The sequence below is a fragment of the Pristis pectinata genome, chromosome 11, assembly GCF_009764475.1.
Source record: "Pristis pectinata isolate sPriPec2 chromosome 11, sPriPec2.1.pri, whole genome shotgun sequence".
NCBI classification, from domain to species: Eukaryota; Metazoa; Chordata; class Chondrichthyes; order Rhinopristiformes; family Pristidae; genus Pristis; species Pristis pectinata.
Genome location: NC_067415.1, coordinates 2,608,632 through 2,625,109, shown reverse-complemented (window position 1 = coordinate 2,625,109; position 16,478 = coordinate 2,608,632). Strand labels below are relative to the sequence as shown.

At 46.9% G+C, this 16,478-nt stretch overlaps 1 protein-coding gene across 1 annotated transcript in view; it reads left to right on the top strand.

Annotated features, from left to right (window-relative positions):
- The window catches only part of clpb (caseinolytic mitochondrial matrix peptidase chaperone subunit B), a 115,634-nt gene that overhangs the window by 84,757 nt on the left and 14,399 nt on the right, over positions 1-16,478 (top strand). Inside the window, exons 9-11 of the mRNA XM_052026673.1 lie at positions 9,095-9,150; positions 10,584-10,628; positions 11,156-11,317. Coding sequence (XP_051882633.1) covers positions 9,095-9,150; positions 10,584-10,628; positions 11,156-11,317 — 263 coding nt within the window. The remainder of the gene's footprint in view (positions 1-9,094; positions 9,151-10,583; positions 10,629-11,155; positions 11,318-16,478) is intronic.

Here is a 16,478-nt window from a genome sequence, read left to right as displayed (position 1 = left end):
GGGAGACTTCAACTTTCCAAATATTGATTGACGCCTACTTAGTGCCAAAGGTTTAGACGCGCCGGAGTTTGTTAAGTGTGTCCAGGACGGATTCCTGACATAGTATGTTGACAGCCTGACTAGAGGGAATGCCATATTAGATCTAGTTTTAGGTAATGAACCGGGACAGGTGACAGATCTATCGGTGGGTGAGCATTTGGGGGACAGTGACCATTGCTCCATAACCTTTAGAATTGTCATGGACAGGGATAGGAGCAAAGAGGACGGGAAGATATTTAATTGGGGAAAGGCGAATTATGAGGCTATAAGGTGAGAACTTGGGAGTGTAAATTGGGATGACATTTTTGAGGGGAAATGTACAATGGAGATGTGGTCGATGTTCAGGGATCCGTTGCAAGATGTTAGGGATAAATTTGTCCCGGTGAGGCGGTGAAGGAACCGTGGGTGACGAGAGAGGTGGAACAACTAGTTAGGAAGAAGAGGGCGCATACATAAGGTGTAAGTAGCAAGGATCAGACAGGGCCCATGAGGAATATAGAGTAGCAAGGAGGGAACTTAAGAAAGGGCTGAGGAGAGAGAGAAGGGGACATGTAAGGGCTTTGGCGAGTAGGGTTAAGGAGAATCCCAAGGCTTTTTTCTCGTACGTGAAGAGCAGAAGGATGGCCAGAGTAAAGGTAGGTCCGATTAAAGACAAAGGTGGGAGGATGTGCCTGGAAGCTGTGGAAGTGGGTGAGGTTCTCAATGAATACTTCTCTTCAGTATTCACCAAGGAGAGGGGTCTTGATGACGCTGAGGACAGTGTTGGTAAGGGTAATGTTCTAGAGTATGTAGATATCAAGAAAGAGGATGTGTTGGAGCTGTTAGAAAATATTAGGACAGATAAGTCCCCGGAGCCTGACGGAATATTCCCCAGGCTGCTTCGTGAGGCGAGGGAGGAGATTGCTGAACCGTTGGTTAGGATCTTTGAGTCCTCGTTGATGGTACTGGAGGATTGGAGGGTGGCGAATGTTGTCCCCTTATTCAAAAAAGGTAGTAGGGATAGTCCAGGGAATTACAGACCAGTGAGCTTTACGTCTGTGGTGGGCAAGCTGTCAGAAAGGATTCTAAGAGATAGGACCTATGAGCATTTAGAGAATCATGGACTGATGAGGGACAGCCAGCATGGCTTTGTGAAGGGAAGATCTTGCCTCACAAGCCTGATAGGGTTCTTTGAGGAGGTGACCAGGAAGATTGATGAGGGTAGTGTAGTGGATGTGGTCTACATGGATTTTAGTAAGGCGTTTGATAAGGTTCCGCATGGTAGGCTTCTTCAGAAGGTCAGAGACCAAGGGATCCGGGGAGGCTTGGCCGTGTGGATTCAGAATTGGCTTGCCTGTAGAAAGCAGAGGGTTGTGGTGGAGGGAGTGCATTCGGATTGGAGGGCTGTGACTAGTGGTGTCCCACAGGGATCAGTTCTGGGACCTCTACTTTTCGTGATATTTATTAATGACTTAGATGAAGGGGTGGAAGGGTGGGTTAGCAAGTTTGCAGATGACACAAAGATTGGTGGTGTTGTGGATAGTGTGGAGGGCTGTCGAAGCTTACAGAGGGATATTGATAGGATGCAGAGCTGGGCTGACAAGTGGCAGATGGAGTTCAATCCAGAGAAGTGTGAGGTAGTACACTTTGGAAGGACAAACTCCAAGGCGGAGTACAAGGTAAATGGCAGGATTCTGGGCAGTGTAGAGGAGCAGAGGGATCTGGGGGTTCATATCCACAGATCACTGAAAGTTGCCTCGCAGGTGGATAGGGTAGTTAAGAAAGCTTATGGGATGTTAGCTTTCATAAGTCGTGTGATCGAGTTTAAGAGCCGCGAAGTCATGATGCAGCTTTACAAAACTCTGGTTAGGCCACACTTAGAGTACTGTGTCCAGTTCTGGTCACCTCATTATAGGAAGGATGTGGAAGAGTTGGAAAGGGTGCAGAGGAGATTTACCAGGATGCTGCCTGGATTAGAGAGTATGCATTATGAGGAGAGACTAAAGGAGCTAGGGCTTTACTCATTGGAGAGAAGGAGGATGAGGGGAGACATGATAGAGGTGTACAAGATATTAAGAGGAATAGATAGAGTGGACAGCCAGCGCCTCTTTCCCAGGGCACCAATGCTCAATACAAGAGGACATGGCTTTAAGGTAATGGGTGGAAAGTTCAAGGGAGATATCAGAGGGAGGTTTTTCACCCGGAGAGTGGTTGGTGCATGGAATGCGCTACCTGGGGTGGTGGTGGAGGCTGATACGTTGGTCAAGTTCAAGAGATTGCTAGATAAGCATATGGAGGAATTTAAGATAGAGGGATATGTGGGAGGAAGGGGTTAGATAGTCTTAGGTGTGGTTTGAAGGGCGGCACAACATGGTGGGCCGAAGGGCCTGTATTGTGCTGTATTGTTCTATGGTTAACTGTATGTTTTGCTGTACTGTGGAGTGGGAGTGTGGTTGGTGAGCAGGGAGTGAAAACTTGTTTGTCAGTATGGTATAGATAGTGGAGTGGTAACCCATCTGTTTTTTCCATTGAAGTTGGTGAGCCAAATATTGGACACATCAAGTGGGTTAATATTCCAGCACCCACCCATTCACCCAGTAAAGTGACCAAAAACTAATTTCTGCCCTTAGAAGTCTGTCTCCCATTTATAGCTCTCAAATCAAAAACCATTCACCATTTTTCTGTCATAGAGTCTTACAGCACGGAAACAGGCCCTTCGGCCCAACGTCCCTGCCGACTGTGTTCCCCAGAGCTAGTCCCATCTGCCCGCGTTTGGCCCATGGCCCTCTAAACCTCTCCTATCTATGGACTTATCTAAATGGCTTTTAAATGTTGCCGATGGGACCACCTCAACCACTATTTCTGGCAGCTCATTCCAAATACGCACCACCCTTTGTGTGAAGAAGCTGCCTCTGATGTACCTTTTAAATCCCTCGCCTCTGATCTTAAACCTGTGCCCTCTTGTTTTTAGCACCCCCTCCCTGGAAAAAAGACTGTGTGCTTTCACGCTGTCTATGCCCCTCATGATGTTATACACCTCTATCAGGTCACCCCTCAATCTCCTACGTTCCATAGCAAAGTCCTAGTCTACACAACCTCTCCTTGTAACTCAGGCCCCCAAGTCCAGGCAACAGCCTGGTAAATCTTGTTTGCGCTCTTTCTAGTTTAATAGCATCTTTCCAATAACAAGGCAACCAAAGCTGTGCACAGTACTCCAAGTGTGGCCTCACCAATTTCTTATAGAACTGCAACATAACTGTCACTGGGTCTGTTTCCCTCCCCAACAGCACTGTGGGGCTATCATCACCAGAAAGACTGCAGCCATTTAAGGAGACAGATCTGGATGGGTAGTAAATGCTATCCTTGACAGCGATGCCCGTGGCTCCTGCAAAAGGTTGCTCACAAGTGACACCTCTGGGCAGCTGAGAAACTGCTGCTTTTCTTTCCCTCTATGTGACATCACGGCAACAATTGGCTTTTAGCAGTAAAACATCCCCAAGCAACTCCACAGAAAAATCATCAAGCAAAACGTGGTGCTGAGCCACATGTTAAGATGGATTGTAAGGAGGCAGGTTACAAGAAGCATTGTAATGAATAAGGAAGAGACAGGGAGGCGGAGGGTTTGGTGGCCATTGCACTTGTTCACTGTCACAATCGCACTCTGTTCTCCTCACCATGAATGCATTTCTTGCCTTAGAATCAGAGAGTAACACAGCACGGATACAGGCCCTTCAGCCCAACCAGTCCATGCCGACCACAGTGCCCACCCAGCTAGTCCCAATTTCCTGCATTTGGCCCATATCCCTCCAAGCCTTGTCCCTCCATGTACCTATCCAAGTGCTTCTTAAATGATACTGTTGTACCTGCCTCAACCACTTTCTCTTAAGATATCTCTATTAGTCACATGTACATTGAAACACACAGTGAAATGCATCTTTTGCGTAGTGTTCTGGGGCCAGCCCGCAAGTGTCGCCACACTTCCGGTGCCAACATAGCATGCCCACAACTTCCTAACCTGTACGTCTTTTTGGAATGTGAGAGGAAACCAGAGCACCCGGAGGAAACCCACGCAGACACGGGGAGAACGTACAAGCTCCTTACAGACAGCGGCCGGAATTGAGCCCGGGTCACTGGTGCTGTAATAGTGTTACGCTAACCGCTACTTTCCCGAATGTGCTCCATTTCTTGTCGACTTTCTGTGTCAGCTGTACCTCCCTGGGTAAGGCTCTCACCTGCAAGAGATCATGCTTTCCAGAGACTTGAAGACATAATCTAATCTGACTCTCCAGCATGTTATTCTCAGACTGGTAGCCTTTTGGATGAGATGTTAAACTGAGGCTCTGTCTGCTCACTCAGCTGGATGTAAGAAATTATTTTGAAGAGAAGAGAAGCTTTCTTTGGTGCCTGAGCCAATACTTATCCCTCAGACCTATGTCACTAAGTACAACAGTTAAGTCTTCTGACTCTGATAAGCATGCTAAAAGTGACTCGTGAGCTGAGAACTAATGCACATTCTGTCCTTCAAGAGGTGGTGTGGAGATGATCTTCATTGCACAAGAAGTCTAAGAAAAATGCAGGGAGCAGCATCGATCATTGTGCCTGGCTTTTGTGGATCTTAAAAAAGGCTTCAACTCTATTAACTGAGAGGGATAATGGAGGTTGCTTCTAAAGTTTGGCTGCCCTTCAAAAAAATTTGTTAGCATCCGCTCTCTGTTTCACAATGACGTGCAAGCCATGATCCTCGCCGACAAATCCAGTTCAGACTCAATCCCAAGCCAACTAGGGTCAAGCGAGACTATCAATGTATCAACCATTTTCTCAATCTTCCTCACTGCATTATTTCAACTCCCTCCGAAGAGGTCCCACTGAGGTGGAGGTACTCTACAGTTCAAGTGGGAAATTGTACATCCTTTGACATTTCTATTCCAGAAGCATGTACTCATGACTGTGTGGCCAGATTCTGCTCTAACTCCCTTTACAAGTTTGCAGGTGATACCACCATTGTAGGCCATATCTCAAACAGCGATGAGTCGGAGTACAGGAAGGAGATAGAGGGCTTAGTGGAATGGTGTCATGACAACAACCTTTCCCTCAATGTCAACAAAACAAAAGAGCTGGTCATTGACTTCAGGAAAGGGGGTGGTGGACATGCACCTGTCTACATCAATGGTGCTGAGGTCGAGAGGGTTGAGAGCTTCAAGTCCCTCGGAGTAAACATCACCAACAGCCTGTCCTGGTCAAATCACGTAGAAGCCACGGCCAAGAAAGCTCACCAGCGCCTCTACTTCCTCAGGAGGCTAAAGAAATTTGGTTTTTCCCCTTTGACTCTCACCAACTTTTACCAATGCACCATAGAAAGCATCCTATTTGGATGTATCACAGCTTGATATAGCAACTGCTCTGCCCAGAACCGCAAGAAACTGCAGAGAGTTGTGGACACAGCCCAGCGCATCACAGACACCAGCCTCCCCTCCTTGGACTTTGTCTTCACCTCGCGTTGTCTTGGTGAAGCAGCCAGCATAATCAAAGACCCCACCCACCCGGGACATTCTCTCTTCTCTTCTATCAGGTAGAAGATACAGGAGCCTGAGGGCACGTACCACCAGACTTAAGGACAGCTTCTACCCCACTGTGATGAGACTATTGAACGGTTCCCTTATACAATGAGATGGACTCTGACCTCACGATCTACCTTGTGACCTTGCACCTTATTGCACTGCACTTTCTCTGTAGCTGTGACACTTTACTCTGTACTGTTATTGTTTTTACCTGTACTACATCAATACACTCTGTACTAACCCAATGTAACTGCACTGTGTAATGAACTGACCTGTACGATCGGTATGCAAGACAAGTTTTTCAAGTGACAATAATAAACCAATACCAATACAGTCCAGATGAAGGGCTTTGACTCAAAACGTTGACTGTCCGTTTCCCTCCACAGTTGCAGCCTAACCCGCTGAGTACCTCCAGCAGAATGTTCATCGCTCCAAATTCCAGCATCTGCAGTCTCTTGTGTTTCCAAGATTACTGCAACCTCAATCATTAAGCGGCAGAGGCACCCTCAGAAGCTGAGCTCAAAGCCATCAATTTTCTTCACCCGAACTTACAAGAAGACAAAGATTATTCACCATCCTGCCCTTGCTGCACAGTCCTGTCCCCCTGTCGCTCACAAAGATGGTAAAACCCTGGTGAACCGCACCTTTCTTGCAGACACAGACAACATGACAGCAGGCACTGGAGAAGTACCTTTGCAGAACCTTCTGCAGAATCACTGGAAAGACAGGTCAACTCGCCGTGTTAAGCCCTGAAGCTGCTCAACCATTTCCAGTGATGGCCCACGTGGTTCACGTGCCTGACCCCCAACTCCTGAAGCAAGCACACTCTACCCTCACAGCAAGCAGCTTCAAGGAGCACAGGGAAGATACTGCAAGTACATCCTCCTGGAAACAGTAACATCCTCACTGACTCATGGGAATCCCTGGCAGAGAATGACTCAAGCTGGTGGAGAAGCATCTGAGAGGGGAGTGAAACCTTTGAATCTCCCCAGGAGCATGCATGGTCCCAGCACTAACAGTGGAAGGAGTGTGCAAATAATCCACATCCACTAACCGCCCCATCAAACTTCACCTGCCCATCTATGGTAGGGTGTGTGGTTCATTGCAGAATCGACAGGACTAGAGTGGACTCTCCCTGCCACCCCCAGCCCACTGCCAATCTCAACAAGGGGCTGCCTAAGAAAGAAAGACATTGCAACTGTGTTCAGTTCTGGTCACCTCGTTATAGGAAGGATGTGGAAGCTTTAGAAAGGGTGCAGAGAAGATTTACCAGGATGCTGCCTGGATTAGAGAACGTTTCCTATGAGGAAAGGTTGACCGAGCTAGGGCTTTTCTTTTTGGAGAGACGCAGGGTGAGAGGCGACTTGGTAGAGGTGTGTGTATAAGATTATGAGGAGCGTAGATAGAGTGGACAGCCAGCACCTTTTCCCCAGGGCAGCAATGGCCAATGCCAGAGGACATCCATTTAAGATCAAAGGAGAAAAGTTTAGAGGGGATGTCAGAGGTAGGTTTTTGTTTATACAGAGAGTGGTGGGTGCCTGGAACGCACTGCCGGGGGTGGTGGTAGAGGCTGATACAACAGGGACATTTAAAGGACTCTTAGATAGGCACATGGATGTGAGAAAAATGGAGGGTTATGAGCTGTGTAGGAGGGAAGGGTTGGATTGATTGGGGAGTTGGTGTTTATATAGGTCAGTACAACTTCGTGGGCCAAAGGGCCTGTACTGTGCTGTACTGTTCTATGTTCTAACTAGGACACAGAATGAGTTCTGAATAGTTCCTTTCTGTATAAGAAGGTTGTGTGGGTTCTTTTGTATAACATTCATCACACAGCTGACTAGCAACTAGCTGTAGGGCTTAATAAGTATAAAAAATAAACGTAAGTAATTTCAATACAGTACGTCCCTGAACTGGTTTCTATCACAAGAGGCCACTTGCACCAGGGTCCCTGTGAGAACAATTTACTATTTGCAGGCACAGAGTTTCACTTGGGAGTCTTCAACCATGTTTGTGTTTTGTGGTTACATCCTTTAGCACCTGCCTTTCACCAATTTGAAGCATTCTAAGTCCTTTACGACCATTGGAGTACTATAGTGTTGTAATATTGTGAAGTGTGACAGAGAGTCTCCGCAAATATTGTACAGGGGAGTCAGCCTGGATTATGTTTCCAAGCCTCTGGAGAATAGTTTGCACCCATCACCTTCTGACTCAAAGGTAAGATTGCAACCACAGGGATATCCTGAGATGGTGAATGTGCAAGGACTTCATCTGAAGAATATCATATGCCTTAGCTTAAGGGGTGCAGTAGCCGTACTCTAAACTCTGTTTTCTTCTTTCACACTGAGATGTACCTTGAAGGTAGGAAAAGGGATGTGTTTAAGCTAGTGAAAGGTAACCGACATTGAGATTTCCTTGTATTAAGCATGAACAGTACATAATATGTTACAATGCTTTTGGAGGTCATTTGGCCCATTATGCTCATGCTTGCTTTTCAAAAGAGTTCCAATCACATTAGTCCCTCTAGACTGTCAACAGAGCTCTAAAAATTTCCAATATTTAACCCATTCCCTCTTGCAAATGGTAGGTCAAATATGATGGCAGAATATAATATTAACGGTAAGACTCTTGGCAGTGTGGAGGATCAGAGGGATCTTGGGGTCTGAGTCCATAGGATCCTTCATCAATCATGGAATTGAATTTAGGAGCCGAGAGGTAATGTTGCAGCTGTATAGGACCCTGGTCAGACCCCACTTGGAGTACTGTGCTCATTTCTGGTCGCCTCACTACAGGAAGGATGTGGAAGCCATAGAAAGGGTGCAGAGGAGATTTACAAGGAGGTTGCCTGGATTGGGGACCCTGCCTTATGAAAGCAGGTTGAGGGAACTTGGCCTTTTCTCCTTGGAGCGACGGAGGATGAGGGGGGACCTGATAGAGGTGTATACGATGATGAGAGGCATTGATCGTGTGGATAGTCAGAGGCTTTTTCCCAGGGCTGAAATGGTTGCCACAAGAGGACACAGGTTTAAGGTGCTGGGGAGTAGGTACAGAGGAGATGTCAGGGGTAAGTTTTTTACTCAGAGAGTGGTGAGTGCGGGGAATGGGCTGCCGGCAACGGTGGTGGAGGTGGATACTATAGGGTCTTTTAAGAGACTTTTGGACAGGTACATGGAGCTTAGAAAAATAGAGGGCTATGGGTTGGCCTGGTAGTTTCTAAGGTAACCCCAACTTTGTGGGCCGAAGGGCCTGAATTGTGCTGTAGGTTTTCTATGTTTCATTCCACTTCCTGTCCAGGAACTTGTATGTTGTGGAAAATTTATTTTTTCCCCAAATAGCTTTGGTCCTTTTGTTAATGGATCAGACTCTTCCACAAAGAGAGTTTTACTGTAGTTAAAACAAAAACCTGTGGTTGTAATGTGGGACTTCAGTACGGCAGAGCAGTGAGCAGCTGGCCAGCACTGCCTGATCTGTCTTGACATTTCACACCCAGGTACTGAACCAATTTCTCACCTCTGCTGCAGGAAAGACGGAGCTGGCCAAGCAGATCGCCAAGTACATGCACAACGACATCAAGAAGGTAGGAGACCTTTCAACTATTACGTGTGGAAGCGATTTCTTTAAGCCCCTCCATAACAACATTTGGTTAGAAGGGGATTAGAGGGATACGGGCCAAACGTGGGCAAGTGGGACTAGCTTGGTGGGCACCATGGATGAGTTGGGCCAAAGGGCCTGTTTCCATTACTCTATGACTCTAACTCCATCCCTCACTGCTGATTCCACACCCCGGCTGTGTTTCGGTTGAACCAGGCTGAATTATCAGTCATCCATTCCTTGTGGGTATCACTGGCACGGCTGGCCCTTGTTGCCCTTTCCTAATTACCCTTCAACGGAGAGATTTGCTGGGCCATTTCAGAGGGTAGTTGTGGGTCAGCCCCATGGATGTGAAGTCGCACCAAACTAGGGTGGCAGAGTTCCTTCTGTCCCCTTCAGTGACTTATTCAAAGCGAGAGCATAGCAGCTCCACCATCGTGGCACCAGATGGCCTCATCCTGAGCACAAGCACCAACAATGAGCACAGTTCAAGACCCTGATGTTGTGGAGGTCAACGTCAGCTGTACATATCCAGGTCAATTGTGGTCTGTCCCAACGTCCCAACCAGTGTATTGGGAACAGCATGGAACAGAGAGTGACCAGTTCCCAATGGGTTCCCTTCCCCGGGGAACTAAAGGACAGGAGTAAAACTGTGAGAAACAAACGTGCAGCTCTGTCTTCATCTGCCCATCACCCACAAACCCTTCCCCCTGGGTCCCCTCCCCCTAGTGTTCCCATCTGCCCTCTCCATTTCCCTTATTTTGTTCCATGCTCCACCTTCCTGTTCTATCAGATTCCACCATCTGCAGCCCTTCGTTGCCTCCACCTCTCACCTCCCGGCCTCTGTCGCTATTCCCACTCTCCCATCCTCCATCTACCACACCTCCTCACCTGGATCCACCTATTACTTGCCAGCTCCTGCTCCAGCTCATCTGTGCCGACCAAGGTGCCTCCCCGAGCCAGTCCCATTTGCCTGCGTTTGGCCCATATCCCTCGAAACCTTTCCCATCCATGTACCTGTCCAAGTGACTTTTCAATGTTGTTATTGTACCTTCCTCAACCACTTCCCCTGGCAGCTCGATCCATATACCCACCACCCTCTGTGTGAAGAAGTTGCTCCTGAGGTCCCTTTTAAATCTTTCCCCTCTCACCCTAAACCTATGCCCTCTAGTTTTCAATTCCCTTTCCCTGGGAAAAAGACTGTGCGCATTCACCTTATCCGTGCCCCTCATGATTTTATACACCTCTATAAGGTCACCCCTCAGTCTCCTACGCTCCAAGGAATAAAGTCCTAGCCTGCCCAACCTCTCCTGATAGCTCAGACCCTTGAGTCCTGGCAACATTCTTGTAAATCATCTTTGTCAAGGAACTTGCGTCAAAGATATGTTAATTACTTGTGTTTTTCCTTTCCCAATGCAGAAATTCATCAGGCTTGACATGTCAGAATTCCAGGAAAAACATGAAGTAAGTATGGCAAGTTGGCAGTGCAGTCATGAGCCACCTGTGGGATAAACAGCTTCCAACCAGGTAGCTCGGGTCATGGGTAAAATCCAGTATTGTAATTTTTCCCCTTACCAACCCCACCCCCCCCCCCCGACCCCCGCCGGCCCCCATCACCCCATCTCTTTCCCCTCCCCTGCCCTCTCCATCTGCCCATCACCTACACATTCCTGGGGGTGGAAGACAAAACAGTGTTGGAGGGAGATTTACTCTGTACCTAACCTGTGTTTTCCCTCTCCTGGGAGTGTTTGTTGGGACAATGTAGAGGGAATTTACTCTGCACCTAGCCTGTTCTCCCTGTCCTGGGAGTATTTGGTGGGACAGTGTCGAAGGAGGTTTACTTTGTATCTACACCACACTAACACAAAAACTGGGAAGTTCAAATTCTATTCACCTTGCTGAATATTAATGTTTAAAATTCAGACATTTATCAAGCAACTAAACAGAACCTAGAAGGAAATTCCTCTGCAGTGGGTTGAATTGTTTTGCAGGTTGCCAAGTTTATCGGCTCTCCTCCTGGTTACGTGGGCCACGAGGAAGGCGGTCAGCTGACCAAGAAGCTGAAGCAGAGTCCGAACGCAGTGGTTCTGTTCGATGAGGTTGACAAGGCCCATCCCGATGTGCTGACCATCATGCTGCAGCTCTTTGATGAGGTGAGAAGTAGAAGCAGGATAGGCCATTCAGGCCCTTGTGCCTGCTGACCCATTCAATAAGATCCTGGCCATTCTTCCTCAGCACCATTTTCCTGCACTAACCTCCTATCCCTCAATTCCCTTAATAACCAAACATCTATCCATTTCTGTCTCAAATATACTCAGCGACTGAGGCTCCACAGCCCTTAAGATAAGATTTCTTTATTAGTCACATGTACATCGAAACACACAGTGAAATGCATCTTTTTGCATAGAGTGTTCTGGGGGCAGCCCGCAAGTGTCACCACGCTTCCAGTGCCAACATAGTATGCCCACAACTTCCTCACCTGTACATCTTTGGAATCTGGGAGGAAACCGGAGCACCCGGAGGAAATCCACACAGACACGGGGAGAACATACAAACTCCTTACAAACAGCGGCGGAATTGAACCCAGGTCACTGGCGCTGTAAAGCATTACGCTAACCGCTGCACTATCTTGCCTGCCCGATTTCCAAATTGGAAAACTTGGAGATTTCCAAAGGTTCACAATCCTTTGTGTGGAAAAAATCTCTCTCACCTTAGCCTGACCCCTTAAAACACTTCATTCATCTGTAGACCAACGTTTCATCTTCCATAGCACTCCAGAGCAGAGAATTCCAAAGATTCACAGCATTCCAGGAAAAGACATTCCTCCTCATCACAAGATCACAAGACAAGGGAAAAGAAGCAGGCCATTCGGCCCATCGAGTCTGCTCCAAGGAAGGGGAAATAGAAATGAGAAATGGGGAATGGGGGAAGAAGAAGAAAAAAACCTGTTCTAATCCCAATTACCAGCCGTATCCCCATACCCCTTGATATCCTGACTATTTAGATATATATCTATCTCCTCCTTGAACGCCCCCACTGATCTGGCCTCCACTGCTGTATGTGGCAAGGAGTTCCACAAATTCACCACCCTCTGGCTAAAGAAATTTTTCCTCATCTCTGGTTTGAAACTGTACCCTCTAATTCTAAGATTGTGCCCTCTGGTCCTGGACTCACCCACCAAGGGAAACAGCCTAGCCACATCTACTCTGTCCTTTCCTATCAATATTTTAAATGTCGCTACGAGGTCCCCTCTCATTCTTCTGTACTCCAGTGAGTACAGTCCAAGAGCCGACAAACACTCCTCATACGTAAGCCCCCTCATTCCCGGAATCATCCTCGTAAACCTCCTCTGAACCCTCTCCAACGTCAACACATCCTTCCTAAGATGTGGGGCCCAAAACGGCGCACAATATTCCAAATGAGGCCTCACTAGTGCCCCGTAGAGCCTCATCAACACTTCCTTACTTTTATACACTATACCTCTTGAAATGAATGCCAACATAGCATTCGCTTTCTTTACCACCGATCCGACCTGGTGGTTAACCTTTAAGGTATCCTGCACGAGTATCCCCAAGTCCCTTTGTACTTCCGTGCTTTGGATTTTCTCTCCTCCTAGATAATTGCCCGCTTATTTCTGCTTCCAAAGTGTACAACTGCACATTTCCCTACATTGAATCTCATCTGCCATTTCCTTGCCCATTCTCCTAAACTGTCTAGGTCCCTCTGCAACCTTCCTATCTCTTCAATACTCCCTACTCCTCCCCCTATCTTGGTGTCATCTTCAAACTTAGCCACGAAACCATTTATTCCATCATCCAAATCGTTAATGTACAAGGTAAAAAGGAGCGGTCCCAACACTGACCCCTGCGGCACACCACTAGTAACCGGTAACCAACCAGAACGAGATCCTTTTATTTCCACTCTTTCCTTCCTGTCAACCAGCCAATGCTCCACCCATTCTGTTATCCTACCCGTAATTCCATGACCTCTCATCTTATTAATCAGTCTCTTGTGAGGCACCTTATCAAAGGCCTTTTGAAAGTCTAAATACACAACATCTACCGCCTCTCCCTTATCCACCTTACCTGTGATTTCTTCAAAAAACTCCAATAGGTTCGTCAGGCAGGATCTTCCCTTCACAAAACCATGTTGGCTAGGACATATCCTGCCCTGCGCCTCTAGGTATTCCGTAACCCCGTCTTTGAGGATAGATTCCAATAACTTTCCCACCACTGATGTCAGACTAATAGGTCTGTAATTTCCTTTATGCTGCCTCCCACCTTTCTTATACAACGGAACTACATTTGCGACCCTCCAGTCCTCCGGAACCACGCCGGAATCTATCGATTTCTGGAAAATTATCCCCAACGCCTCCGCTATCTCTAAAGCCACCTCCTTCAGAACCCGGGGATGCACCTCATCCGGTCCGGGAGACTTATCAGTCTTTAGTCCATTTAGTTTTCCTAGCACCTTCTCCCTAGTAATCTTAACTGAACTCAATTCCATTTCGTGAGACTCCTGACTAACCAGCACATTGCTGATGTCCTCCACGGTGAAGACCGATGCAAAATATTCATTCAATTCCTCTGCCATCTCTCTATCGTCCATTATAATAGCTCCTGCACCGTTATCAATTGGTCCTATATCAACCCGTGTCTCTCTTTTACACCTTATGTATTTAAAAAAACTCTTAGTATCCTTTTGAATGTTATCCGCCAACTTCCTTTCATGATTCATCTTTTCTTTCCTAATGACCTTCTTAGTTTCTCTCTGCAGGTTTTTAAAAGCTTCCAGTCTTCTGTTTTCCCACTAATTTTTGCTTCTTTGTACGCCGCCCCTTTTGCTTTTATTTTAGCCTTCACCTCTCTCGTTATCCACATTTGTGCCTTTTTTCTTGGAATATATCTATCCTGCAATTTCCTTATTTCCTGTAGAAATTCCTTCCATTTCTCCTCTGCCGTCCCTCCAGCCAGCTTACTCTTCCAATCAATTAGGGCCAACTCCTCTCTCATACCATTGTAATTTCCTTTGTTCCACTGAAATATCCATACACCAGTTATCAGTTTCTCCTTCTCAAACTTGAAACTGAACTCAATCATATTGTGATCACTGGTTCCCAGTGGTTCCTTTACCTTTAGTTCCCTAATCACCTCCGGTTCATTACACAGCACCCAATCCAAAACAGCTGATCCCCTGGTGGGCTCTTCAACAAGTTGCTCTAGAAAAACATCCCTTAGACATTCCACAAACTCCCTCTCCTGAGTACTACCGCCATTCTGGATTTCCCAGTCCACCTTCATGTTAAAATCCCCCATAATTATCTTCACATTGTCACTCTGGCATGCTTTTTCTATCTCAAACTGCAACTTATCGTCCACTTGCTGACTGCTATTAGGGGGCCTATATATGACTGCTACTATTGTCCTTTTACCCTTGCTATTCCTTAGCTCCACCCATAAGGATTCCACCTCCTCTGACCCAATATCCTTCCTTTCTATTGATTTTATATCACTACTAACCATCAGGGCCACACCTCCCCCTCTGCCTACCCACCTATCCTTCCTATACACTGTGTACCCCTGGACATTCAGTTCCCAATCACATCCATCATAAAGCCATGACCCGGTGATTGCCACAATGTCGTATTTATTAACCTGTAGTTGTGCCACTAGGTCATCTACTTTATTCCTAATGCTACGTGCATTTAAATATAGTACGTTTAGTCCGGTATCTGTTATTAATTTTGTTGTACTTCTATTGTTCAGCAGATTATCCTGGCTTTCCACCTGTCTATCCTTCTTACCATCTTCACTACATACTACCTTAGACGTGTTCCTATATACCTCATCCGCTATCCTAACATTCTGTATCCTAACATCCTGACTTGTTGTACTTCTATTATTCAGCAAATTATCCTGACTTCTCAACTGCCTGTCCTTCTTGCCATCCTCATTGGACTTGTTTCTATAAACTCCCTCCTTTACCTTAGCATCTTGTAACCTAACATCCTGGTTTCCATCCCCCTGCCAGGTCAGTTTAAACCCTCCCCTACAACTAAATCAAACATCTCTGTTTTAAATGGCTTGCACCATGTTCTGACAGTCGAGTGACAGAAGAACTTGTCCAATCCATTCCTGGCTGGCCTCCCTTGCTCTGCCCTCCTAGAACTCGAGGTCATCCAGGGCTCTGGTGCCTATGTCCTAATTGGCATCAAATCCTATTCAACCATCCTCCCTGTGCTGCTCACCCACATTGCCTCCCAGTAAAGCGAGGCCTTCCATTTAAGATTTTCATCTTTGTTTCAAGCCTTTCTGTAGCCCACTGTCCTTTTCTCTGTAACATGAATGATAGAGAAATGGGGGGCTATGTAGGAGGGAAGGGTTAGATAGGTCTTAGAGCAGGATAACATGTTGGCACAATGTTGTGGGCCGAAGGGCCTGTACTGTGCTGTTCTATGTTCTAACCCCCTCCTGCTCCTATTGCACTCTCAATGACCTCCACCACAGTGGGTTTCCCTCACTGGATCTACTTGAGACTAACAGCCATATCACAGTTGATAAGAGGCTGATAACTTTGTCATAAAGAATCTTAGCACAGAAACAGGCCCTTCAGCCCATTCAGTCCATGCTAACCATTGAGCACCCATTCACGTTCGTACTACATTAATCCTATTTTTGATCTCCTGAAATTTTCATCAACTCCCCCTCGATTCTACCAACCACCTAAATACTAGGAGCAATTTACAGGACCCAACTAACCTACCAGCCCGCATGTCATTGGGATGTGGGAGGAAACCGGAGCACCCAGGGAGACGCACGCGGTTGCAGGGAGAACGTGCAAACTCCACACACAGTCAGCACCAGAGGTCAGGATCGAACCTGGGTCGCTGAAGCTGTGAGGCAGCAGCATTATTAACTGCCACTGTACTATCCTGAGTCTGTGCCTCCAGTATCTCCCAGAATGGTGGTCACGTTCTCAATGGCAATGGAATGTATTGTTACTCATCCCTCTGTTCTGTCTGTCTCTCCTCCCCCACACCCCCACCCCCCTCACACCAACCCATTAAAAATAGATTACTGTTTATCTACTTTACCAGTGGGATCTTAAAACACAGAACAGTACAGCACAGGAACAGGCCCTTTGGCCCATGATGTCTGTGCTGACCACGATGCCAAATTAAACTAAATCTCTACTGCCTGCACACAATCCATATCCCTCCATTCCCTGCATCTTCATGTGTCTAACAGCCTTTTAAACACCACTATCATAACTGCTTCCACCACCACTCCCAGCAACGCATTCCAGGTACCCACC